At 34.2% G+C, this 25,271-nt stretch overlaps 3 protein-coding genes and 1 long non-coding RNA gene across 5 annotated transcripts; 3 read left to right on the forward strand and 1 right to left on the reverse strand.

Moving 5' to 3' along the window:
* Positions 1–1,133: 1,133 nt before the first annotated feature.
* Positions 1,134–7,184, reverse strand: LOC146911221 (DEAD-box ATP-dependent RNA helicase 3, chloroplastic-like). The gene is made up of 10 exons (XM_085722884.1): positions 6,619–7,184; positions 6,380–6,519; positions 5,276–5,681; positions 4,886–4,984; positions 4,232–4,456; positions 3,216–3,593; positions 2,481–2,624; positions 2,263–2,358; positions 1,817–2,100; positions 1,134–1,680 (listed from the first exon to the last, which is right to left on the reverse strand). The coding sequence occupies exons 1-10, from the start codon at positions 7,021–7,023 to the stop codon at positions 1,596–1,598; spliced, it is 2,262 nt and encodes a 753-aa protein (XP_085579010.1). The 5' UTR covers positions 7,024–7,184; the 3' UTR covers positions 1,134–1,595.
* Positions 7,185–7,550: 366 nt separating this feature from the next.
* LOC146911222 (uncharacterized) lies at positions 7,551–8,746 on the forward strand. The gene is made up of 2 exons (XR_015018486.1): positions 7,551–7,885; positions 8,143–8,746. It is a non-coding gene; the product is annotated as an uncharacterized LOC146911222 (long non-coding RNA).
* Positions 8,747–12,506: 3,760 nt separating this feature from the next.
* Positions 12,507–17,383, forward strand: LOC146911223 (uncharacterized). 2 transcript variants are annotated; one of them, XM_085722916.1, is made up of 6 exons: positions 12,507–12,878; positions 13,389–13,462; positions 14,294–14,443; positions 14,664–14,949; positions 16,174–16,407; positions 16,535–17,383. In XM_085722916.1, the coding sequence occupies exons 1-6, from the start codon at positions 12,723–12,725 to the stop codon at positions 16,895–16,897; spliced, it is 1,263 nt and encodes a 420-aa protein (XP_085579042.1). In that variant the 5' UTR covers positions 12,507–12,722; the 3' UTR covers positions 16,898–17,383. The 2 variants fall into 2 exon arrangements, with proteins under 2 accessions (XP_085579042.1, XP_085579043.1); XM_085722917.1 differs by lacking the exon at positions 12,507–12,878 and adding an exon at positions 12,974–13,249.
* A 2,929-nt stretch (positions 17,384–20,312) lies between these two features.
* On the forward strand, positions 20,313–21,313 carry LOC146911224 (uncharacterized). The gene is made up of 2 exons (XM_085724918.1): positions 20,313–20,451; positions 20,663–21,313. Exon 2 carries the CDS (start codon positions 20,676–20,678, stop codon positions 21,036–21,038), a length of 363 nt encoding a protein of 120 aa, XP_085581044.1. The 5' UTR covers positions 20,313–20,451; positions 20,663–20,675; the 3' UTR covers positions 21,039–21,313.
* The last annotated feature ends 3,958 nt before the right edge of the window (positions 21,314–25,271 follow it).

Genomic DNA, 25,271 nt, shown 5'->3' on the forward strand with positions numbered 1-25,271 from the left:
TGGTAAGAAGTTGGCGCTGAAAATCAAATAGTAATAATTTAAGGACTAAATTTTTTTTGAAGGGAATTTAAGGACTAAATTTGATTACCATTTAAAATTCTCTCCATTAGTTCTAAAGTGAAATCTCAACCATCAAATATAGGTGAGAAAATGAAAGTTAAATTAAAAAAAAAAATGGTTGGTATGTTTTAATTTTTGAGGTTGAAAATACAGAAAAATTGAAAACAAAAATAGAAGAGAATCGAGATCCACTTGATGATTTCAACCTATTTCACAATAATAAACAAATACAAATCATCAAATTAGTTCATAAATTATCATCCAATTTCTCTTATTTAATCTTAAACCGTCCCTAAATTATCACAAATTTTTTCTAATTTAAAGACTAAATTGATTCATTACCTTATAAGTTTATTTATTATAAGTAGGGGCTAAGAGAAATAATAAATGGTACGAGACGAAATTCAACAATATACGTGACCATGATCTTCATGGTTTAGCAAACTATTCCATTCACCACATAAAAACATGTATTGCACCAAAAACGGACCGGACAAATTCCAAAATCACGCCAAATCAGATTTCGTGTTTCTTCGTCTGTAAATATTATCGCACTATTACATTCTTCTGGGGCTAAATCAAATAATGAGCAACAAACTTCTACCAAAAAACAAAAAAAGGAAAGAATAACAACCTTAACTGATCATTTATTCCACTAATAATTTTTACGAGTTTAAAATCACAAGCCGGTAAGACTATGCAGTTGCCACTGTATGATTCAAGCTTTGAAAATACCTTATCCATAAAAATATCAGATGACATCATTATTGAAGAGTAACGTAATTTAGTAAACTATTGTGACGTTTTAAATGAAGTGAGGATGGGGAAGAATGTTTTAATGCAGCTGCTCTGTCTTTTAAACAATGTATATTCATATTTCTTTTGTTCTTTTTTTTTTGGGTTACAACATTATATTCACATTCAAATAGGATAAAATCAGAAGGATAGACTCGAATGTTAAATAAATTTTACTTATGTTTCAATCTCCTAAATTTATGTTTATGACATAAAAGTTTGAAATAGTACTCAACCGAAAGCAAGAAACATCTAAACTAAGAAAGACCCAAATAACATCAGCATAAAATTCGTGCACTGCGTATGGTAAACTAATAAAAAATTCAATTAATTTAAAAGTATCCCTGTCTATCTGCTTCTAAACTGCTAAGATTGAAAATAAATTACAACATTAGTAGAGAATACAGGACCATACAAGTATACAACTACCCCCCCCCCCCCCCCCCCCCCCCCCCCCCTCCCTCCCCTTCTTCCTTCCCCAAAAATAAGAATGCAAAACCATGCTTTTAATTGTTCTTATCGAATACTACTAAATTCTATATCAAGACTGAAAAACACAAGGATCGAGAAAAGAGATACCTAAGGAGATTCCGCCAACATGTGAGATGCAAATAAATATCAGTTCTGTAATTATTTTGGGATGCATCTTTGAACTTTCCTGGCCCCAATAGGCCAACAGCAGTGACCTCAGCTCACTTCATTGGACAAAGCAATGCCCAAAAGTAAATTGATGGGAGGGCTTAAAAAAAGCCGCCTCGCTTGTTTGGACAGTCCGACGCTCGATGCCCAGATTCCCCACAATTAAAACAGGTCCCTGCAAAGCTTCTGCAATGTACATTCAAATGTTATGCCGGTTAAACATAGGTTGATTTCAAGCAGATAAGGCTCATTATGCAACTTGGAAAGGAAGAAAATTAACTGACACCAATAAAAAGAATTATTATAACTTCTATATTATAACCTGTTCGGTGATGAAGAAGATCTGCTCGATTGTCTGCCTCCAATTAACCAATCATCCCGACTGCTTCTTTCTGGTTTGGACCAGCTATTGCCAGATTTATAACTTCTCCCACCCCTCCTAGACGAGTCACCAAAATCATCATCAGAGCCTCGACCTCCATCCCATCCCCGCGAGGATCTAAAACCTCTCCCATCCCTAGAACCTCCTCTTCGGTTACTTCGTTCTCTGTCGGAAAACTTTCCATAGAAATCACTTGGAGGCCCATCATCTTGCAAAGGAGGTAACTGCCAATGCAAAGTGGCACATGTAACATGTTTTTATATATCAGTAATAATGCAATGAATGGATGCCAAATTATGACATTTAGGTTGAGAGAAAAAACAGGCATGCCACAAACAATGGACAAAGATTTACAAAATTAAATATTGGCAAATGTTGTAATTTACCTTGGTGACTTTGGAAATAGTGTTTCCAGCTGGTATGTCCTTGTCAAGTAACTCTTTAGCAATGTCCTCTGGAAGATCAAAAACGGCTCCTTGAACCTGATATTAGGCATTGGCAATGTAAAAAAGTGTCAACAGTTTAAACAATGCAGGTGGATTCCCGATAACATTGGAGTTCCAAGAAAGACAAGCAAAGAAACGAATTTAACTCAGATACAAACCCTTTCATCCGCAATTAAATGAACTTTTCCAACTTCGTCAGCAGCTTTGGAATATACATCAGAAAGAAACCCAGTGACTGATCTTGCTGAAAAATATCTTTGAGAATTTTCTGAATCTCTAGTTAATTGCAATGTAACCCATCCCTGCAATACAAGACAGTTTTAATTAGGTATACGATACCCCCACACCCGTTAACTAAAAGAAAGAAAAACTCGGAAAAACAAAACAAAACGGACACATGCATAAAAGAAAAAATATGCAGTAGATAATAAAAGGGAGACAGAGAAACTAAAGAAAGGAGGGGCATATTGCCAGCGAGAGAGTTGTGCAAGAGGAGGTTGACGGAGAATGACCGTTGGAGTAGTGCAGTTGCCATAAACAAATGGGGAGGATAGGGTACCATCAGGACAAATGTTAGAATATTAGAATTTCAATCAGGACCTTTTTGTCAGGAAGGTAACTCCACCTTTTTAAACTTATTTTCTCTCTTTTTTGTTTTGGTGAATAACTTGTTTTCTCTCTTACCAATCCCAAGTGATTTTTGTGACAGTAGCTTCACTTTTTTTTTAATCAGGTTTTAGAATCTATTTCTTTAAAAGCTGTAACAAATAAATGGAAACATTTATAAAATAACTTTAAAAAAAATTATTTTATAACAAAATAATCTGTAACAGACAGCCCCTTATTCAGTTAAAACAAATGCAGCAGATAGAAGAAACGCAAGCTTCCAATACCTGTTCATGGGTGATAAGAGACCGGGAAGACGGAGGTTGGGAGAATCCACTCAGCTGTGCCAGTGCAGCTGCAAGGGCAGTTGTTCCTTTTTCTTCAATCAGTTTCTGTGCAGTTGGGGTGAAAAATGCAATAGACTCTGGATGAACTCCATTAAGCGTGACAACAACTTGCTCAGCAGATGACTCCAAAACATCTTCCACAGACGGCGCGTTAACAAATTCAAATTTACAACCTACATCACGCTCAAGGGATCTAACTGTTCTCCTCTGGCTACCTGTGAACATCAGAATGGCAGTACCTAGCTTTCCTGCACGGCCAGTACGGCCAGAGCGATGTACAAAAGTCTCGGGATCATTGGGAAGTTCATAATGGATAATCTGAATGAAAAATATAAGACCAATAAGTTCATCTATGTTCAATATGTCGAGTACAGATTGCAATTGCATTTCAATACTTGACCAAGGCATAAATAAGAATCTTAAGAGTTAAATTTAGAATTAAAATAACAGTATTATAGAGATCGGGATGAAACAATTAAACAACGACCTTAAAATTCAAATATTTATGTGCACATTTCACAATTCATTCAAATATAAAACTCTAACTCTCGTGTCAGATGAGATAGTGTATACACTGAAAACAGATTGAAGAAAAGGTTGAATTTAGTAGAAATCATCTTCTCAATAAAACAGGCAACCTTAATTTTACTTGGACAAGCAACCCAACGAGCCGACAAATCATACCTCAGAGTAGGCAATAAGTCCTAACTCAATCGAGGGTTAAGATAACAAAAAAATTCAAACTATTAAACCCTATTCCGAAAAACTGGTAGTTAGATCCTGAATCCCCAATTAAAAACCCCACAGTCCAAAGTAAAAAACTTCAAGCGGTTCACTTTATTAATCCAGCCCTGGTATAAACTGAATGAACAAAAACATTATGGACATATGCATATAGAACCAAAAGCAGGAATGGAGTGGTAGAATGCGGACTGCAGAGCAACCTATGAACGTACCAAATCAACATTGGGAATATCAAGTCCACGAGATGCAACATCAGTTGCAACAAGCACTGTAAATTTTCCTTGTCTGAAACCATTCAATGTTCTTTCTCTCTGGTGCTGAGATATATCACCATGCAGTGCTTCAGAAGTGATACTATTTGTTAATGCCAATGATACTTCATCAGCATCTCTTTTTGTCTGCGTAAAAACTATAGTCTTCCCACCCTTTGCATAAACCTAAAAGACACAGTAAGATTTAATAAAATTAGTGAGCACCTTAGCTTAAAGCATATGGTACAAATGATACCGCGACAAAAAATAATAGCTTGAAGCACATCAGAAATATTAAACTAATTGACAGATTTAATATATTCAAGATTCCCAACAGCTACATGAGTTGTAGAATAATAACAGTCATAAACTTATGTGTAGGAAGGAATGGCTACGTGTGTAAATATACTCAACAGTAACATTGAATCTTAATTGATATAACTTTAAATTGTTACAATATATCAAAACTTTTGGTTACAAGAGCGGGTAACTAGCAAAAAGTAAAAAAACAGCAATGCAATACTATTACACAATGTCGTGACTAAACAGAACACACAGAATACGGGGGCTACAGAACATCAAACTATGAAAGAAAAAATTCAACTGGCAACTTACGGTAATAAGATCAGAAAGAATGGTTCGCTTTGAAGTGGAAGTGGCCGATATAGCATATAGTTTTATCCCTTCAGCAAGCTTTTCTTCTTCATCACCAACCTTTTTAAAAGAAAACGGGAAAGCATCATGATTGTAATCTATTGTTTTTGGATAAAAAAGCATCATAATTATGATTCAACTATTATCCTAAAATGCCATAAATGTTGTGCACAATTATGGCACACAAACCATTTGATGGCAGTGTCCTGAAATCAACAATATTTAAAGCTATGTTTGATAGGGGGAAAAGGAAAAGAAGCAAAGGCAGAAGCATGTACAAACAAACAGTTATCAATTGGCTATATTCTATGTATATTCGGAGAATAGAAGCCTGAAGTAAGAACAACGTACCAAATCAATTGTCAATGGATTGTTCAAGTATTTCCTGGCCAATTTCTTCACCCAACTAGGCATGGTTGCAGAAAAAAGCATGCTCTGTCTCTTTGCTGGAAGCTTTTCCAAAATGACTTCTACATCCTCTTCAAACCCAACAGCAAGCATCTGATCAGCTTCGTCGAGTACCAAATACTCAACTTCACTCAACTTGAGTGTGTTCCCGTTGATGAGGTCGATCAGCCTACCAGGCGTTCCAACAACCACATCAACACCACGCGAAAGTGCACTCTGTTGAGTAACATAAGAAACACCTCCATAAATACAAACAGTTTTGAGATAAGGCGCAGATTCTTTTATCTCCTTCTCCACTTGCTTTGCTAACTCCCTGGTAGGTGCAAGTACCAAAGCTCTAGGAAGACGCCTAACAACAAAGAAACAAACACATACACGTGAAACATACATGAAATCAAAACTAATAGAATAGTATCGCTATTGCGTATGACATGAAATTACCATTAATTAGCATATGTTTGTATTGGCTTATTTGAGCTTATCTACTGACATAAGCACTTGTAAAGCCCTATTTGGTTAAACAGCTTATATCATGATAAGCGCTTGGTCATTACATTGTTTTCAAAAGATAAAATAAAATTAAATTAAATTAAATTGTTTTTGTATATGCTATAAGCTGTTTCCCCAAGCTATGTTAGAGAACTTATAAAAATAAGCCGAAAAAAGCTTACGAAAAATGTCATAAGATGTTTTTATAAGTTCTCCCGAATAGTCTCACAAAACTTATGTCAGTATATAAGCTCAAATAAGCCAATCCAAACAGGCCTGAAGACTGTTTGGGAGAGCTTATGTAATGGAAATAGCTTATGGCATGTTTATAAGATGAAGCTTTGCTAGATAGCTTCTGAAAACAGCCTCTAACTTGTATAAAAACAGTTTGAATTTATTCTATCTTTTGTTTTAGAAATATCTTATACACAAGCATTTATATGATAAGCACTTACGTTATAAGCACTTAATTAAGCTATTTATCCAAACTAGGCTTTAACATGATACTGTCACATTGTTATTGCAAATAGCATAAAATCATCAACGAATGAGGATTACCTGTGACTGTAAGGACCTGAATCTTGACCATCGTCTAAACCATTAATGATAGGAATTCCAAAAGCCAGTGTTTTCCCTGTTCCAGTCTTTGCACGAGCAATAATATCTCTACCTTCTAGTGCAGGTACTAACACCGCTCTCTAATTACACACACACACACACACACAAAAAAAAAAATCAATAATTATTCACAGTGAACAAAATCGTTCAAATTAACATGCTAAGTTTTGTTAACGAACCTGAATAGGAAAAAGCTGAGTAATCCCACGGTCACGTAGCGAATCAACAAGCTGCGAAGGCAAATCGAGTTTAGAAATGTCGAGTTCATCAGCGTCAATAGAAGTAGTTCGTGACGGAAAATCTTCGTCTTCAGATTCTCCGTCGAAGCCAGAGCCTAATCCTTTAAATGCTTCGTCACTGAGAAGTGAAGAAGATGAAGAATTAGGAGTAGCGACGGCGGAAGGAAGAAACCTATCAGAGGAGTTGAAATTGGCGAGACGGTTGATGTGCCGGGATTTGTTACCGTCGGAAAAGTGGAATTTAACGGAGGAAGTGGAAATGGAAGTTAGTTTGTGTTTTTTGTAGAGTTCGAGAGAGGGAAGTTTGCATGCAGTGGAAGCACCGATTGCGGTTATGGAAGCCATTTATATGGTTCTTCGTTCTTCTTCTGAGAGAAAGAACAAGAAGAAGAATGAAAAAATGAAGAAAGAAGGGAAAGAGATAATAAAGGATAAGGGGGGAAATGGAAGAAGATTTTGTTGGAGAATGAATGGAATGTATGGTCTTTTAAACCTCCAACTCGCATCTTAATTAAATAAACTCGTACTTATACTTTAGATATTTTTACTCGGGTCGGATCTAACTATACATGGATCCTTCGGTCAAATTGTTGATAGATAAAGAAAGGCTTAATTGCACTTTTGGCCCCCTATCTTTGCAAAAGTTGCGGTTACAGCCCCCTAACTAATTTAAATACAAAACAGCCCCTAAGTATTGATTCTTTGGCAGTTTTGGCCCCCTGGTCCATTTTTGACTTGGTCTTTGATGACGTGGCACCCAAACCCCTTATGTTTGGTGCCACGTGGATATTTGTTTATTTTATATTTTTTTTAAAATATTGCTGGCTTTTTTGGCTTTTTTAAATTGGAGGAAATTTTTTAAAAAAAAAGGAAGCTTACAACCTAATCGTCTCACAAGGTTGTTGAAAACGACCATAACAAATGGATCTTCTCAGATTCTTTTTCTCTTCATCTTCATCTTATTCTTCCTTTCTGGTTCCTCTGGAAAAAAATCTGGATTTTGGTTTGTGAAAAATGATGGTGTTTCAGTCTTGTTGGTTGCTAAAAAGAAAAACTTACAATTTTTTCATTCCTTGTTTGATTTCGAGTAAAAGAAAAAATGATTCTTTTGGATGTTGTTTATTCAACAATTCAATGTAATGATGGTGTTTTCATTTGGTTGGTTAATGGGGAATTTTCTCAGTGAAGATAAGCATAAAAAGTGAGGGTAAAAATTCCATTTTTTAAGCGTTTGGATTCATAGAAAAAGAAAGATAAAAAATTGATTTTTGGTGTTTTAAAGATGTAAAAATCGATTTTTTTTGCATACCCAGATGATATAAACTTGTATTCTGTTCTTTGATGGAGTTTTTTTTTTTTTCTTTCAGAAGGCTATTGGATCTCTGATTTCTATTAAAATGTCTGAAATTTTGATGTTTTTTTCAATTTTTTTATGTGATTTTGATTGGAAGTTTTGGTATGCAGGAATTCCGATGGGACTATTCTACGGCCGGCGGCCGGAGATAACAGAAAATAAGTGTCGCCGGAGAAGGAAGATCGGTACTACACAACGAGGGGGTCAGCAGAGGACACCGGTAAAGGCACCTGCGATGTTATCAATGGAGAAGAAAAAGCTCTTGTTTGGCCTAAGCTTTACATTACTCTCTCAAGCAAAGAGAAAGAAGAAGATTTTCTTGCTATGAAAGGTTGTAAGCTTCCTCAAAGACCCAAAAAGAGGGCCAAAATCATCCAAAGAAGCCCATTGGTATGGATAGTAGGGTGGGGATTGTGATTTAGGGTTTGGATTGGGTGATTGTTGTTGGTTGCTGCGGTTAAGGGCAGAGAGAGGGGGTTCGATGTTGGTTGCTTGCGGCAGCTTCTTGTTGTTGCTTTTGAGAGAGCCATGGCTGAGAAATGTTGCTTTTGAGAGAACCATGGTTTTCAGGTGGCTGAGAAATGTCTATTTTCTTTTTTAAATTTCCTCCAATTTAAAAAAGCCAAAAAAGCCTGCAATATTTTAAAAAAATAAAAAATAAACAAATATCCACGTGGCACCAAACATAAGGGGTTTGGGTGCCACGTCATCAAAGACCAAGTCAAAAATGGACCAGGGGGCCAAAACTGCCAAAGAATCAATACTTAGGGGGCTGTTTTGTATTTAAATTAGTTAGGGGGCTGTAACCACAACTTTTGGAAAGATAGGGGGCCAAAAGTGCAATTAAGCCATAAAGAAAATTCAGAATTCTGCTCTTTACCCGACAAAAAAGGATCATTCCCAGCTAAAATGACTATAATGTCCTTGCGTGAGTTAACTCACTCTAGAGTAATTATCTGCGTAAGTTAACTCACGCTAGTGTAAATCTACGATAGTGTAAATTTATGTGTAAATTTATATGTGAGTTAACTCACGTAGCGTAGTTAAGTCACACATACTTAACACTAACGTGAGTTAACACACACAAGGGTATTTTGGGAATTTCAGTTGGGAATGAGCAAAATATGTTGGGTAAAAAGCATAATTTGAAAATTAATACTCACATTTGCAAGAGATTTTTACTCGGGTTGGATCTAATTATACATGGATCGTTCTGGTGTGTGGATTTTTATTTGTTTATGGGGTACGTTCTTTGAACTAAAGATTAAGAAATAACGATAATTTTCTAATCTACTTTATATTTTTAGTGGTTTGTTTTCCATCGTTGAAAATTCAAAAGTGTTTTTTAAATAACTGAGATTTATTAAATACTAGTGTAGCGACCCGTGTTAAGCACGTGGTTAATCTCAATGACTTAGTATTGATTTTCATATTTTGACATATACAACACTAATGTGTAGTTTAGTTTAGCTAATAATAGTTAATATGATTTTCGATATTATTTTTAAGCTGATTTTCTAAAGTATAAATTTAATTATAAAAAAATACAATGACAATTATAAAAAAAAAAAAAAAAGTTTTTTTTCCACTTGCTTTCAACGTATATAACAAGAACTACCTTAAGATCTTATATTTCGCTTGATTTGGTATAAAAGTTCAAGAATTGACAAGAGATTGTAATTGAGTTTTGATCCATGCATGGTTCTCCTTACAGGCATGATTTTACAACTTGAGAGTTCACTTCAACTCGTTTTACCTAGGTAAACTCGTACGATTTTACCTAAAATTAAAATTCTATAAAAAAATATTATATACACGACAATTATAAACTAATATAATATTTTTTATGAGGGGAATAAACTTATATAATATTGTAAATATATCAATAATACAAAATATGACTTGATTATAAAGGCAAAGTATGCCCAATCACACATTTACAATAGCAATCTATATAAATAGAAATATAAATCAATATTCCAAGTAAAAATATATGGGAAAAGAAAGAATAAAGGAAAGGAAAAAACAAAGTATGATGGTCTGATATGAACTTTTGAAGTTTGAACCACTAACCTTTTGAAACTCTGTTTTTCTTAAGTCAAAATTTGAAAATGATGTCTGCCACCACTAACAATAAAAGCAGCCATCACGATTGCGACCCTTGCCGGCGTCAGAATTCGTAATGTAGAAACTTAGGGTTTTTGAACTGAGAATAAATGTCTCTTTGTTTGGAAAGGAAAATGTTAAAAACTACTATGTTTGTGGGAAGGGGGAACATTATCGATGTTTGAGAGCTTGAAAGGAAGAATTCAAGTGGCCTTGACTTGAAAACAATTGACCCAAAAAAAGGGTCGCAAAAAAGTGTTTTATTAAAAGGTAAAATTGCTAAACTCGGACGAGTTTATGCGAGTTTGCAACGAGTTAACTCACTTAGACTCGTTGCATAATCCAATTCCAAGAAAAATGATTTTACCTCATAGTTAATTTAATTTGTCACCTAAACTCGTTCGAATTTACAAGTTAGCACTCGATTTGTGGAATATTGCTTATAGGGATCAATGGTCATTAACGATTGCTTGGAATCTTCAAAACTTTTATTCAATGATTTCTTCTTCGTCCAACTTGAACACATTGAGTTCTTGATATGTCGCACGACAAGTGGTGTCAATTATCGACATTAATAAACACTTCTTCCTCTAATCTTTCGCACATTGTTCTCTAATTTATACATAATGACACAACACACTAGCTCCCTTAAATGATACAAACCTGTACGCTGTTATGTTGTTAACGACTTTGAGAATATAAAGAAAGATAATAAAATGCAGACAAAGACAACCAACTTAGTTACGTCTTTGTTATAGTTACGTCTTTGTTACATCATAATTAGTTAAGATTGAACTGAATATTGTGGAAACTTTTGAGTATACAAAGCTCCAACCTCGTGATATCCAACTCAATCCAATCATGTTTAATTTATTAGAGTTTTTTAAGGCTAACATGAATTTTTTCTCGTTCTCATTAGTTTGAAATAATTTCAATCTATATAAATTGAGTTTTAGGGTCTCAAGATTGTTATTCATTGTCATGACGCTCAGTTCAAAAGGAAAGAAAAATGGTAATGACAAAGAAATTGTATTCATATTAAGCTAAAGAAAAGCGTGACAAGGGTCTGAAACAAAGAAAAAAAAATAAACATGGACCAATTATTTTTTTGCCACGTCATAAAAAATCAATGTGGCAAGATTTTCTGCCATGTTAATGCCTCTTGTGCGACCGAGCTGCCAGATGAACAAGATTCGAAGAATCTCAAATTATATGAGTATAATCTATGTTTTTCTTTACACAGGGACTGTTTCTAAACTATGTGTAGATTAATATGACTATTTCAACAACCAACCCTTGAAAATATAAAGAAAACATATATCAGACCAACTCATTAAATTTCAGTTTGGTCCACTATCAACATCTCTATCGATTTTTGAAAAAATCAGTAACAGAATATTTAAAAGTTATCATCTAATTTAAAACCGTGCGAATAAATAAATATTTAAATGCATTAAATTAATTAAAATAAATACATTAAACTAAATTTTTTAAAATTTTAATGTTAATAATTTGTAAAATTTTTTAGTGGTAGTCGGGGTTTTAATTCCGGACTTTGTATATATTATGCATTGTCCATACCAACTGAAAGTTAAGCTTACGATAATAATTTGTAAATTTGATTCAATTGAAAGAATTATTATTTTATTTTTTTACCAAAGAATCAAATTTAATTAATATTTAATGTTAATGGAACAAAAGTGTTATTGTGAAAGAAGTTACACTCACAACAAATTATTTCTCACCATAACATACAACGTATAAGTGTGACAAACTTATATAAAAAAAAATGGGAAATGTTAACTTGTGCCATTGGGGCATAAGTTAAGAAACCAAATGTGAAATTTTTTTTTTGAAAATTGTGCATTCAATACTTTAAAAGTTTAAAACGTTATCTTCTCAATATAAAATTTATTATTTAATTCTATTTTAAGTTTCTTATCTTGTGCCCTAAGAGCACAAGTTAAAAGTTTAAAACGTTATTTTCTCAATATAAAATTTATTATTTAATTCTATTTTAAGTTTCTTATCTTGTGCCCTAAGAGCACAAGTTAAAATGACCCAAAAAAAATTGGTAATGAAACTAATGGTGTATATCAAAATGATATACGAATCACCTTTTCCTATTGTCAATGTTTTAATGCATTTTTGTAATCGGTCACTAATAATCATTTGATCTTGTATTTTAAAATATAAAATAAAAAGTAAAGTCTGTTTTTTTTGTGGACCATCAAATTAAGATCGGACGACTATTAATGATTCCGATGGCGTGCGATGAATCCAATTCCCACACACACACAGACACACACGTTTGGGTTATCGGGTGTGGTGGTTTCTGAAAACCGAAAAGTAGAAGGCAGCACAACACAGCTGTTAGAAACAAAGAAAAGTAGTAATTTTCAATTTCGGGTCATCGTTGGCACTTCATTTTCCTTGTTACCGAAGCCAACAACAGTCGCCATTATTGTTTCTTTCTTCTTCAATCATTTTCATCATCTATCATATTCGATCTTCTCGGATCTGATTCTGGCTAGGGTTTACGCGTTTTTACTGATCTCAATCCTCACCAATTAGGGTTGAGATAATGGGGGTACTGCTTCCGCTTTTTTTCTATGTTATCGCTTTCTTTTGCACCGTCGGTGCAATTGCTTTGGCTATTCTTCACATTTACAGACACCTTCTCAATTATACTGAACCTACTTATCAACGTTTCATTGTTCGCATCGTTTTCATGGTTCCGGTGAGTTACTTCTCTTCTTATTCCTTCAATGTTTGTTATCCACGTTTTTCATTGTTTATGTATTTCCTTTCCTACTAGGTTTTTTCATTGGTGTCTGTTAATTGGACTGATTAGTTTTTTTATTAGCTTAGATAATTAATTATTAACCTAACCTTAAATGTGTCACTGTTGAAATGTCAAATTACATTCATTGTTTTTCACTTAGTTGAAAGGGTTTTGAACTTGGAAGGTCAAAATGGGGTGAAGGAATTTAGATCACAAGTCAATTATCTCAATATAGAAAGTTGTAAATTGTGGAACTTTTTATCACCTCACTGACTGAATTACCCATGTTTTACCTATTTGGTTCTGCACCAACAGTCTCTTATTAGGTCCTTTGATTTCTTCTTCATTTTCATAAGTGCTCTTGAAAATCTAATGGGATTATTACTATTTTTTGTAATGTGACGCTTCTTCTCATGATGCAATTCAAAGTTCAAACAGACACTAAACTTTAATTTTCTCTGACAGGTTTATGCACTGATGTCTTTCTTGTCCCTTGTTTTACCGCGGCTTTCAATCTACTTTAATTCAATCCGTGAAGTGTAAGTTATCTGTATTACTAATGTATTTATCAGTTTGCCTTTGTTGTTGCTGTTATTTAGACTGAACATCTCTTCCGTATATTTTTTTCCTCCCTGTTTCATGGTTCAACTTGTTGGTTGTGATTAAGGGTGCTTAAATGATTACCAGTGATATATCATACATAGCTATTGTCATTTTTTAAAAAGCACAACATCATGATTGATTTAAGGTTCTAGGTGTATCTTTCTGTTGAGAAAACCCTTGATATGTTTACGATGAAGTCTCTAGTATGGTAGCATGTTGTAGATAGAGTCCATGTTCGTAGGATAAAAAGTGCATCTAGTCCTTCTAGTTCATTGGTTATTCTTTGGAGTATATCTAAAAAATTGTCATTGGGGTATGTTTATTTTTCTAATGATAGGAGTAGCGATTTGCTGCTAAAGCTGTAGCAGCTCTTACCCGTGCAATCACAAGAGTGGGAAGGCGATTCCCCCCTTCATTTTCTATTTTAACATTATTTTATTCTTTTGTATTTTCTTTTGCTAGAGGTAGAGGAATAAAACTATAAGAGAAACTATTAAGAAAGATCTAGAGATTAATGAGTTGGATCAAAATATGATTTATGATAGAACACTATGGCGTAATTTGATCCATGCAGCCGAACCCACTTAGTGGGATAAGGCTTGGTTGTTGTGGTATCTTCTTTTGCTTTTCAGCTAACTTTAATTCCGTAATCTAAGTTCACCCTGACAATTGTTGTCTGTCCTGAATTTGAAATTATAATTAATTTTGAGATATATTGATTAGCTAAGTGCAATTTGTTGACCAGTTTCTCTTCTCAACTGTTTCAGCTATGAAGCTTGGGTCATTTACAATTTCCTGTCACTTTGTCTAGCATGGGTTGGTGGTCCTGGATCAGTTGTTATAAGTTTGAGTGGTCGGGTTCTGAAGCCGTCAGTCTGTCTGATGACTTGTTGCTTTCCTCCTATACCTTTGGATGGGTAAGTTTGCATCTGATTCATATTTTTGGATTAAAAGTTGTCGTGCCTGAAAATGGTTATATATACCTTGAGATCTGAGCCTTTGAATTTGTTTCATAGATGTTTCTAATTACCTTTTTTTTTTTTTAAAAAAAAAAACTTTAAGAGGCTAGGATGACACATGTGGCCCACTGTATGGAAATACACTTTTAATTTCTCACCTCTAAAACTTCTATTGTAGGCGTTTCATACGTAAGTGCAAGCAAGGGTGTTTGCAGTTTGTGATTTTGAAGCCCATTTTAGTTGTTGTTACACTTATTCTTTACGCTAAGGGGAAATACAAGGATGGGAATTTCAATCCAAAGCAGTCATACTTGTATCTCACAATCATCTATACATTCTCATATACAATGGCTCTCTATGCTCTTGCATTGTTTTACGTGGCATGCAAGGATCTGCTTCAGCCATTCAATCCAGTCCCAAAGTTTATTATCATAAAGTCTGTTGTATTCCTTACTTACTGGCAGGTAATTTTTATACATCTTTCATTTTTATGGTCTATGCTTTTCTCATATTTTCGGCTCTATCTCTTTGCTGTTGTATTGTGATGCTAGATGAACAGGAGAAGTGTAGCAATTATATTTCTGTTTTATGTTACCATAAAAAGGATCTTGATGTCATGTTAAATAAAAACTAATTTTTATATGGATGTCTTGTTTGATCTTAAGATGATCAGTAACTTGTTTGGATTCGGAACTGCTAGAAATAGAATATATTAATTATTCTTCCCTTATCCAAGTAGTGTTAGAATTCATTGCACGTTATTGTTAGGAATTGGAGTTAGCTTATTTACTTTTCTTGTGAATTGTATTTTGTATTTATTATTGTTTTTTGTATTGTATGTTAAAATCATTCTGCTGAGCTGACCGTCTTTTCAACATTCAAGCTTATTCCAAAAATCCCATCTTATAATGTTATTCTCAAGTTGCTATCAGGGTGGGTTTGATCCCACTTCTCATTTTCACTTCCATTGTATAGTTTAGCCCGTCAAGGCTTTGCTCTGTTCTAAATCGCTACTTATCATAGTACTGTCTCAGCTGTGTTACCGTGTCCTCATTCCAGCACACACTACATCTATTTTGGATTATGTCCTTCTCATTCCTCATAGTTCTTTCTATTTGGTATCAATTAGTAAACTCACCAACTCTGAATCTTTCAATGACCTTTTTTTTTTTTTTTTTACTTACTGTTTTTTCTTATACACAAGGGAGTACTAAACAGATGGTTGACACATTTTGAATCATATGTATTTTATCATCTCTACTTTTGTCCTGCACCATTTGTGTTGTTTGATTATCCATCTTTACTCCATAATTGATTTGGTCATCCAAGTTTAGCATACAGAGAAAAATGTACCTTGATGATCCTTTTGTTTGTGAAAGTCATCAGCCAACTACATTTTTAACTTACCTCCTGTTTTCTATTTCTCAAGGTTTTTACTTAATTTTACATCAAATTCTAAGCTTGTTTATATGGTCATAGTAATAAAAAAGGAAGTTGACATTCATATGGTCATATTATTATGTATTATTTATTTGCATGCAAAAGGTTTGTTAATTGCTTTGTAGTGGGATCAAATTAATTTTTTGAAGATGGCTCTAGCCTATATGTTAGCTTGTTGGTTATTTATTGCATTTGCTTTTTACACTAAAGGTTTGAAGCAACATGATTTTTTGTTTTTCATTTCTTAGGGGGTGCTGTTCTTTCTTGCTGCAAAGTCGGGATTCATCCAGGATGCTGACGAAGCTGCTTTACTTCAAAATTTTATCATTTGTGTTGAGATGCTTATTGCTGCAGTGGGCCACTTTTATGCATTTCCATACAAAGAATATGCTGGAGCTAATATAGGTGGATCCCGTGGTTTGACCGCTAGCCTTGGGCATGCTTTGAAGTTGAATGACTTTTACCATGATACAGTCCATCAGGTGAGTCTCACTTTATATGTTCTGTGACTTCTGTCCATATTTTATAGTTCCTTGTGTTGAAATTTCTGGCCTTTGTTTTTTCTTCTTCTTCCAATTAATAACCTGATACTACTCAAATTTGTGGCAGTTCGCACCAACGTATCATGATTATGTTCTTTACAACCACAGTGAAGGGGAAGAAGGAACAAGGAAGTACAGGTCACGAACGTTTGTTCCGATTGGCCCAGAGATGGATAATGTGAGAAAAAATAAGCATATAACTGGAAACAAGGTAGATGACATACAACTAACAAGCTTCTCTTCTGATAGTAGTACTCCCTCAAATTCTGGTTCACTGCCTGATGCTTCAAACTCTGATGCAATCAAATCTTCCTTGCTTGTGGATGTGTCCAATTCTGCGTCCATACCATATGATTTGACACTTATTGACTTGGATGTATCCAGTTACCCAGAAGAAGTTCCTGCAGCAGATAAAGCCGGTCTTAGGTGATCGATAAGGAACATTCAGAGCTAGGTTGGTTGGGTAAATGTTTTTGCTATAGAGAGGATATGGGCATCTAACAGTTTTTCTTTTGGCTCGGAGAGAACTATGATTCAAGCGTGGTTTCTTACATTCCAGGAAAGGATTTAAGCAGATTGCGAGTGAACATACGTTTGTGTCAATCTATATCTTAAAAACCCCGTTGTCAGCCTCCATTCCCAAGCAAACAAAACGGTCCATGTTATTTGTCTTGGTCTTCATATTGTAATTGTCTCCGTTGGTTGTGTCCTATCCACTTATGTGCAATTGTAGATACAAAACGTGTTTGTTGACATACAAGAGTTCAAACATGACCGATACTCAAGAAATTTGACTGAATTTATTTATTGATTCTTTTCTTCCATGCATTATGTAGAGTTGGGTTCATATTGGCTTTATGCTTATAGCCATTGACGTTTTTATTTTACTAATGTTATAGTTTATTGTCGTTGTTTACGCCTTTGGCATCCCGTTCAATTAATGTTGGTGATACTGCTTTATTAGTGATGAGGGTATATTCACAAATGGAAAATTCAATGAAATTTGTCCATGTTGCTTTCTTTGTTTGTTAGGGCTGTCTCATAGTACTAGTTTTCGTGTTCTAACTCTTAGTTTTTTCTTCGTATTTTAGAAACTTTCTGCACCTGAAAAATTGCTTTTAAACACTGCCCTAATTTACCCATTCTACATTGAACTTCTTTGTTTTTCAATTTAAGGGGCTGAGGAGTTTATGTAATGTAAGGATTAAATAATGTGAAAATATCTCAATATTACGAACCAAATTACTACCTCTATTTCCAGTTATAAGACTTAATTTTTTCCCTTTTTCTGTGTTCCCTAGTATAAGTTTTATTTTATTAAACTTTTACACGTATTAATGACTTCTTTGCAAAAATATTTCTATTTAATTTACGTAACTTTTTTCTCTCTGATGAAGTTATGATGTCAACAATTTTTAAGCAAAAGGTTGAAGTACATAGACATCATTTGATTATGCATAAAAAAATACATCATTTGATTAACATCGTTATTAAGAGATTTAGACTAGGTTGACACCTCAACTCAACATTCACATGCACTCATGCAGCAATGAGATTAATTCAAATTTAATTTCGTGTGAATTTGAAACTGTAAATACATGTTTAGGACTTAAGTTTATCATTAAAAAAAGGACTTAAGTTGAATAAATAAGGTTGATCAAATGATACACCTCAGAGAAATTCAAACCAGATATGTTTTCTATATTTGGAAGAAAGAGCAGAGCAGAGAGGCGCGTAGGAATGCTTGAAATTGCAGGTACGACGTAGAGAGTTAGTTGTACCAATCCAAATACACCTCCATTTTGATTGGTTAAATTAAGATAACTAAGCTCAAATTTGATTATCTAACTTTTTGAACAAGCACACCGTTATATTGTTACGCCACCCACGTTGCGTACCATGCTTACAAACCCAATTGTTATTATTTAATGCACTGCTCATCAATATTATCAAAGGCATTGTTTCTAATTTTTAGTTAGCCATTTCGTTACATATATTTACTACTACTAGTACTGTTTTCAGTTCTGTGCAGAGATCATGGATGCATATTGTGTTCCTTGTATTTATTGTAACACGCGATGGGTTAAGTTAGACAGTTTCTAACATTACCAAAGCATTTGGCCCCACAGGATGGGAGAAACACTAGCTATACGTACCCCATTGGACAAGCTTTGGATTCTGAAGTAACATAGTAAACCAAACAATTCAGGAATACCATGAAGGCAACAAAAAGATGATGCAACCATGTGATTGTCTTAATTAGGACTCACGCATGATGCCATGGTTACGCACAGAGCGAAAAATATATATGGATGAAATTTATAATAATATACATGGATGAAAAATATAGTAAAATATTGTACATATTCCCTATATATTAGACAATGATGAATGGTTAATACTTCCCCACTCTTATTTACTCCCTCCGTTTCAAAATGAGTGTCGTTTTAGGTGTTTACACACATATTAAGAAATGCAATGATTAAGAGAAAGAGAATGGTTATTTTACCAAATTATCCTTATTAACTATTGGTTAGTTTTAAAAGTAATACTTTGGAAGTAGTGTGCAGAGTATTAATTGGAGGGTACAATTGAAAAGAAAAAGTTATTATTGCATTGGAAACTGAAAGCGACGCTCATTTTGAAACAATTTTTTTTGGCTAAAGCGACACTCATTTTGAAACGGAGGGAGTATAAGAGAAAGTTGGGTCAACAAAAATTAATGCATTTTGACTGAATTTTTAATTAGGTACATAAATATTTGTTGACCCAAGTTTCTCTTATAAATAGGACCGGAGGGAGTATTAAAAGAGCATGATAATAAGTACACTAAGAACATTGTTTAAGAAATATACAAAACCGAATTTCATCTTAAAAATACAAGTCAAATACTAAAACTTTCTATACAAAAGTTACATATTTTGATTACTTACACAACGAACTAAATTGAATGTTAACATTTTTCATAGTAAAAAGACGGAAAATATTTGTTAGACAACCCAAATATGTACATACCATGAGAGAAAGCGAAATAAGAGAGAGAAAAATGTGATAGAAAGAGAGATATAGAGAAAATTATGGTTGAATGAGTATAAGAAATAAGAAAATGCTATTTCTCTAGAAAAATAATATCAAGAATTTTTCAAGACACAACTGACAAGTTTTAATTAAATGATTTATTTGTTCACTTCCTATTTTTCAGCCACACCTCCTTAAATTGTGGCAAATAGTGCATTGTGATTGACTGCTCTTTATTCTTGAAAAATTCTTGATGTTATTTTTCTAGAGATATAACATTGTTGTAAGAAATACTGTGGTGAAAAAGGAATTTATAAAGAAAACGTTAAATAGAAAAGAAAAGAAAATGAATGCATCTAAAGGTCCTTTAAGTTTTTCGTTTTTCCCAAAGTGGTTCTTTAAGTTTCAAACAAGTCCTTTTAGTTTTTGAATCGTTTCAAACAAGTCCTATTGTAGATAGCATAGTTGGTAATTGCTTCCTTGAACTCATCTTTGGTACCAAATCTGGCTCCTAACACCCACTTAAAATTAGTCATCTTTTTAGGCATATGGCAAATGGTGGATAACGCTCTTTGTTGCTATCATCTGAATCATCACCATCATCCTCTAAAATGACTTGATTGAAACGATTCAAAAACTAAAAGGACTTGTTTGGGACTTTTGAAACTTAAAGACTTGTTTGAGACTTTTGAAACTTAAAAGACTACTTTGAGAAAAACGAAAAACTTAAAGGACCTTTAGATGCATTTGACCAAAAGAAAAATGTAATGGAGAAAACAAAAGGCACGTGACCTTCATTCCATTAAGGAATGTTTTTTTTATTCGTACAACAGTATTTAAGAGATAGATACCGTGCACAACAGGGCAAAGAGAAACCATAAAAAAAAAACAGGACAATGCCTTAAGCCATTGCGGCGGCGCACAACAGAAGTTTGGTCGCGTATCAAACAAACTACAACAAGAAAGGTGCGTGTATCATGTATGTATAAATTCAACAGTTCAGACCCCTTTTCTTCTCTCCCATGAATCCATTCTGTAACATGTAATGGAACACTTTATTATTGTCTTTATCTTTCACCAAACCGTTTCTTGTATCTACACTATTTAACACAACTCAAATTTATTATTATTAGACACATAAATCTTTATTTGTATTTTTCTGTTTATAACATTTTAGGGGGTATAACGCTATGACCATGTCTCTAATTCAAAACCAGAAGCGTAGCAACAACATGAACATGAACACTAATCCATTGTTTAGGAGTGATTCATTTGGCTATTATTCTAATTACTGCTGCTACCCTCATGAGCAGCAGAACTATACATTGATGGAGAAGAGGCAATTGTTTCTTAGAAGCTATCAATTCAGTAGAAAGAAGAGCTTTTCCGAGAGAATCAAATGTTCTTTTGTCCGTCTCAGGAAAATTGCAGTACAATCTGCTAGGAAACTCAGGAGGTTGAAATTTTCTGTGTTTAGAATCAAGTGTGGCTTCTATTACCGAAGATATCACAACAAATTTCGCAAAAGCCAATTTTCCTCGTGTTTATGTTAGTGTCTAAATATGAAAAATTGATATAGACACCTCAACATCACTGATTATTTGAGAAAATACAAGTGATTGAATGTAATTAGAACACAAGATACTCAATCATGCTTGTGCTAGGGTTGGTCCATTACTAATTATATCTTGTGAGGGATTTGAGAGAGATTTATTTCATTTATAACTTTTCATTTCATGATTTATCGGTCACTGCTTTTGGAGAGCTTAGTCTAAATAGTGTTATACAAAGAAAATCAAATATTGTTAATGTTAATTTGATTTTGTCATCCTCAAGTGTATTCTTCCATTTATTCTATTTTCTTTATGTCTAAATTTGTAACTTAATTTTTTCTACGAGCTATCTTTTGGTAAGTTTGGATGGAGGGATATTTAAAGAAAAAATAGGAGGGACAGACAATAAATTTTCATATAAATCCAATTGATATTTGATCAGAGATCAAGATATTCCATCACAAGAAAAGAAAAAAAAAAAGATCAACATATTCCTCTCGATAAACATTGGATCAACTAACTTCAAACAAACGTATAATAAGTATAATTAAAATATACCGTCAATTGTTTTATTTATTTAAAATATATTGACATTATTAAGTGTTTTATCTTGGTTTTCGGGTGTCAAACATTGATTAAGTTTGAACCTTTTAAACCGGTGATATCTCATTTTTCTCGGGAAGGGAAAAAGTAAGCAAAACCTTTGAGAATCGAGGTCCGGGAGTTGTTTTCGCTACGGGAAGGTGTTAGGCACCCATAACGACTATAGTATCCTATAGGAACCGTCTTTACTTTCTACGCGCGCGCTTTATTTTTAAATGCTATTTAAAAGTGATATTTACACCTAAGAGTTTTCTAAGTGAAGAATTGGAGGGAGAAGAATGTGTTTGAATTTTTATTTTATTTGAATTGAAGGAATTTTGTTTCCTTGCCTACGTACCCATTTAAGGGATCAAATCCACCGTAGTTCTCTTCCAAAGATGTTTTCGTTTTTGTTGGTTGATTTTAAGTTTGAAAATGGGATTTTGAAGAATGGGAAAAGAGGCCTCAAGGGCATAAGATTGTGAAATTGTGAGGTTGAATTAGTTATTTTGCAAAAAGGTCTAAGTATGATTAAAATTCATTAAAATTTGGTTAAGAAAAGAAAAGGAAAATTCAATGGGATTTTGATCCCAAGGTTTATTATGAAAAAGGATTTGAGTGAAGTTGGTTCATATTTTTTGGAAAATTGATTTTTCTAAGGGTAAAGCCTAAGCATTCATCTAAACATACGATCCTAAACATACATCTAAACATGCATACCCTAAGCATATATCTAAAGTGAGGTGTGTGCATGTGTCGGTGCTTGTGTCGGTGTACATTATTAGAGTCCATTGTCCTTATTACATCATGCCCTAGTTTACATTCTATGGTCTTGCAAGAAATTTAAAATTGCATAAAAGTAAAATACAGGAATTCCTAAGCTTTTACATACTAAGTCTTTGCATGAAAGTTAAAGTGTAAGGAAATAAAAGCCAAGAATGTGAAATGGGAGATGAGATGCTTATGGGATGCATGAAACATGAAACAAAATGGTTAGTAGAATAAGGCATGATAGAATGGAAACTTAGAAGCAAAAGAAAATACTAAAAACTTAAAAAAAAAGATGAAGTTCTAATTCTAAAAGAAGCAAGATTCACCTAAAATTTACCATGACATTAAGCCAAGTATATGACCTATAATCCTCATAACATGCCAATCTTCTAAAGGTTTTACCACATTCAATGATATGAGAATAATAAGGACATATCCTAGTCATGAATCATGATGCATTTTAGGCCATACTTGGCACTTTATTTTTCACAAAACTTGCAACACAAGTAATTGACAAACCACATTCACAAACAGTAAACACAAGGATACAAATTAATGGCAAGCACCTCACAATGTTACACAACAAGCACATGCATCAATTGGATAAAAAGTCATACCAAAATAGGGCAAAAATTTGCAAGAATTTAACAAGAAAGACATCCAAAACACAAGCTACATCATGCACATTTTTTACTAATTCTAACATGTAAAATGTTCACAAAAGTATCAAGAAACATATTAAAATCACATAGGAATTTTTAGGAATTTTTTAACAAAGTTTTTGGACATACAGGAGTGCAAATAGCAAGAAGCAGTGATGAAATAGCAAGAAAATTGCAAGGAAGTGTGGTCTGCGCAGAAAAATAGGCCCACCCCAACAGACCTGGATCACAGGGAGCAAGCACAGCCGTTGGATTGATCCAAACGGTGTAGCCCTAGATCGAACGGTCAGACATATGGTTCAAAAGCGAACCAGACTGGTTCAGGTGGACCGGTCTGGTTCACTCCCTCTATAAAACCTAAGAGGTCGGTCTAAGCCTCACTTGCTCCATTCATTTCTCTCTCTAACTCTCAGATTCTCTCGTTCTCTCTCTAAACCTAGCTTCGACGGAAACTGGAAAGGACGGCGGAGTAGGATGAAGGTTCGTCGGAACCTTCATCTTCTCCGATGATCTGAAACTCTTTTTTCAAACAAAATACACAGAAATGTTCGTCCTCCTTTCCAGTTCACGAATCTATGGTTGCTTTTGTGAATTTGTGGTGAAAACGAAGCAGATCGGACCTTGAACTTTCGGTTTCTAGGGTTTTCAATCTTTTTCTAATCCTTTTGGAACTAAAGCCCTGATCTATCCTATTTGCTTCGCTGATGATGATTATACACTCTGATTTGAAAAATAAACGGTGAATCTCCATGATTTTGCATTTTTGGGTTTCGTTTCAACTTTTTTTTGAATCTTTTCGAATTTTCACATCAATTCACCGTTTATTTTCCATTATGAACCTTCGATGATGAATACGAATGAGAACGAGAGGGTTTTCATGTGTTTACCTGGATTTGTTTGGAGATTCGAACAAAAGAGATCCTGCGTTCGTTCTTGATTGTTCTGGTAAGCCTTCAAAACCTTCGCAACCGAAAATAAATCGGTGAATTTTTTCTCCTTCTTCACCGGTCTGATTCTTGCTTCGATCTCTCTCTTCTCCTTCCTCAACAAATCCTTCGTGATCGCAAATTCGTCCTTGACGGATCCTTGCTTGAATTGCGAAGGTGAAGATTCGGTGATGAGGTTTTCTCTGAGAATCTTCTACAAATTCGTATCTATTTTGTGTAAATGTTGTTGAATTGAGTTTTTCTGATGATGATTGGTACGAATTGGTATGAATCTGAGGGTTTGTGAAGGTGAGAAAAACACAAGAAGGGGGGTTGAATTGTGTTTTGAAAAATTCTTCGTTTCTCTAAGCAACTGAATACACTGATCAGAAGCTAAGTGAGACAGCTTCTGAAGTGATGATCAGAATCTAAATGCAGCGGAATAAAACAGAGAGAGAGAAGAAGAACGACACAAAGCAATTATACTGGTTCCTTCCACAATCCGGAAGTAGTCCAGTCCCCCTTGCACTTCCAAGGAGATTTCACTATGAGTAATATCTGATTACAAATGCTCAAGCACACAAGCAAGAGACTTCCAATGCTCAAGCACACAAGCAAGAGACTTCCTTTGCTCAAGAACACAATCAAGAGACTTCCTGCTCAAGCACAACTGCAAGAGACTTCCTAACTAAACAAAATTACACAGAAAATTGTTTAAAGTTGAACACTTGATATACAATCAGAGGTGCTCACAATACAAATCAGATACAGACTCAATGGACTTAAGAATTTCTAAGATATGACTTTGAGACACAGAAATTCTAAGTGAATGCAGAACAATTTCAGCAGAGGTTTTGGTACTTGTGAAAATCTTGTGAGTCTTTCGTTCAGCGTTCTTGCATTACCAATTCTCTAGGTCTTCACTCCTTTATATAGAGGTGTGAAAGAGACGTTGTGAAATTGCCAGCACACCAAAGAGTCGTTGTTGAAGCTTGATCTTTCACCAATGATCTTTTGCCTGATTTGGTTGTTGTCCTATGAAGAACAAATTTGAAAACCATTCCTTATCCAAAGGAACATCTATGCAGGCGAGACCGTATTCTGGAGCTGTTTTCTTGTCTTGAAGCGCAGACACAAAACAGAGTAGTGGAGAACGTGGTTGTACAATTCGTACAAAGTACAATGTCAACGCTTTCGTCCAAATTGCAAACACACGCCTTCAAACACCTTTGAAAAGACCGTTGCAAACTCCACTAATCCTTTGTTTGTGTTTTCGAATCCAATAGACAGCT

Source organism: Medicago sativa, chromosome 7, assembly GCF_051527215.1.
Source record: "Medicago sativa cultivar Bolivia chromosome 7, Bolivia_mono, whole genome shotgun sequence".
NCBI classification, from domain to species: Eukaryota; Viridiplantae; Streptophyta; class Magnoliopsida; order Fabales; family Fabaceae; genus Medicago; species Medicago sativa.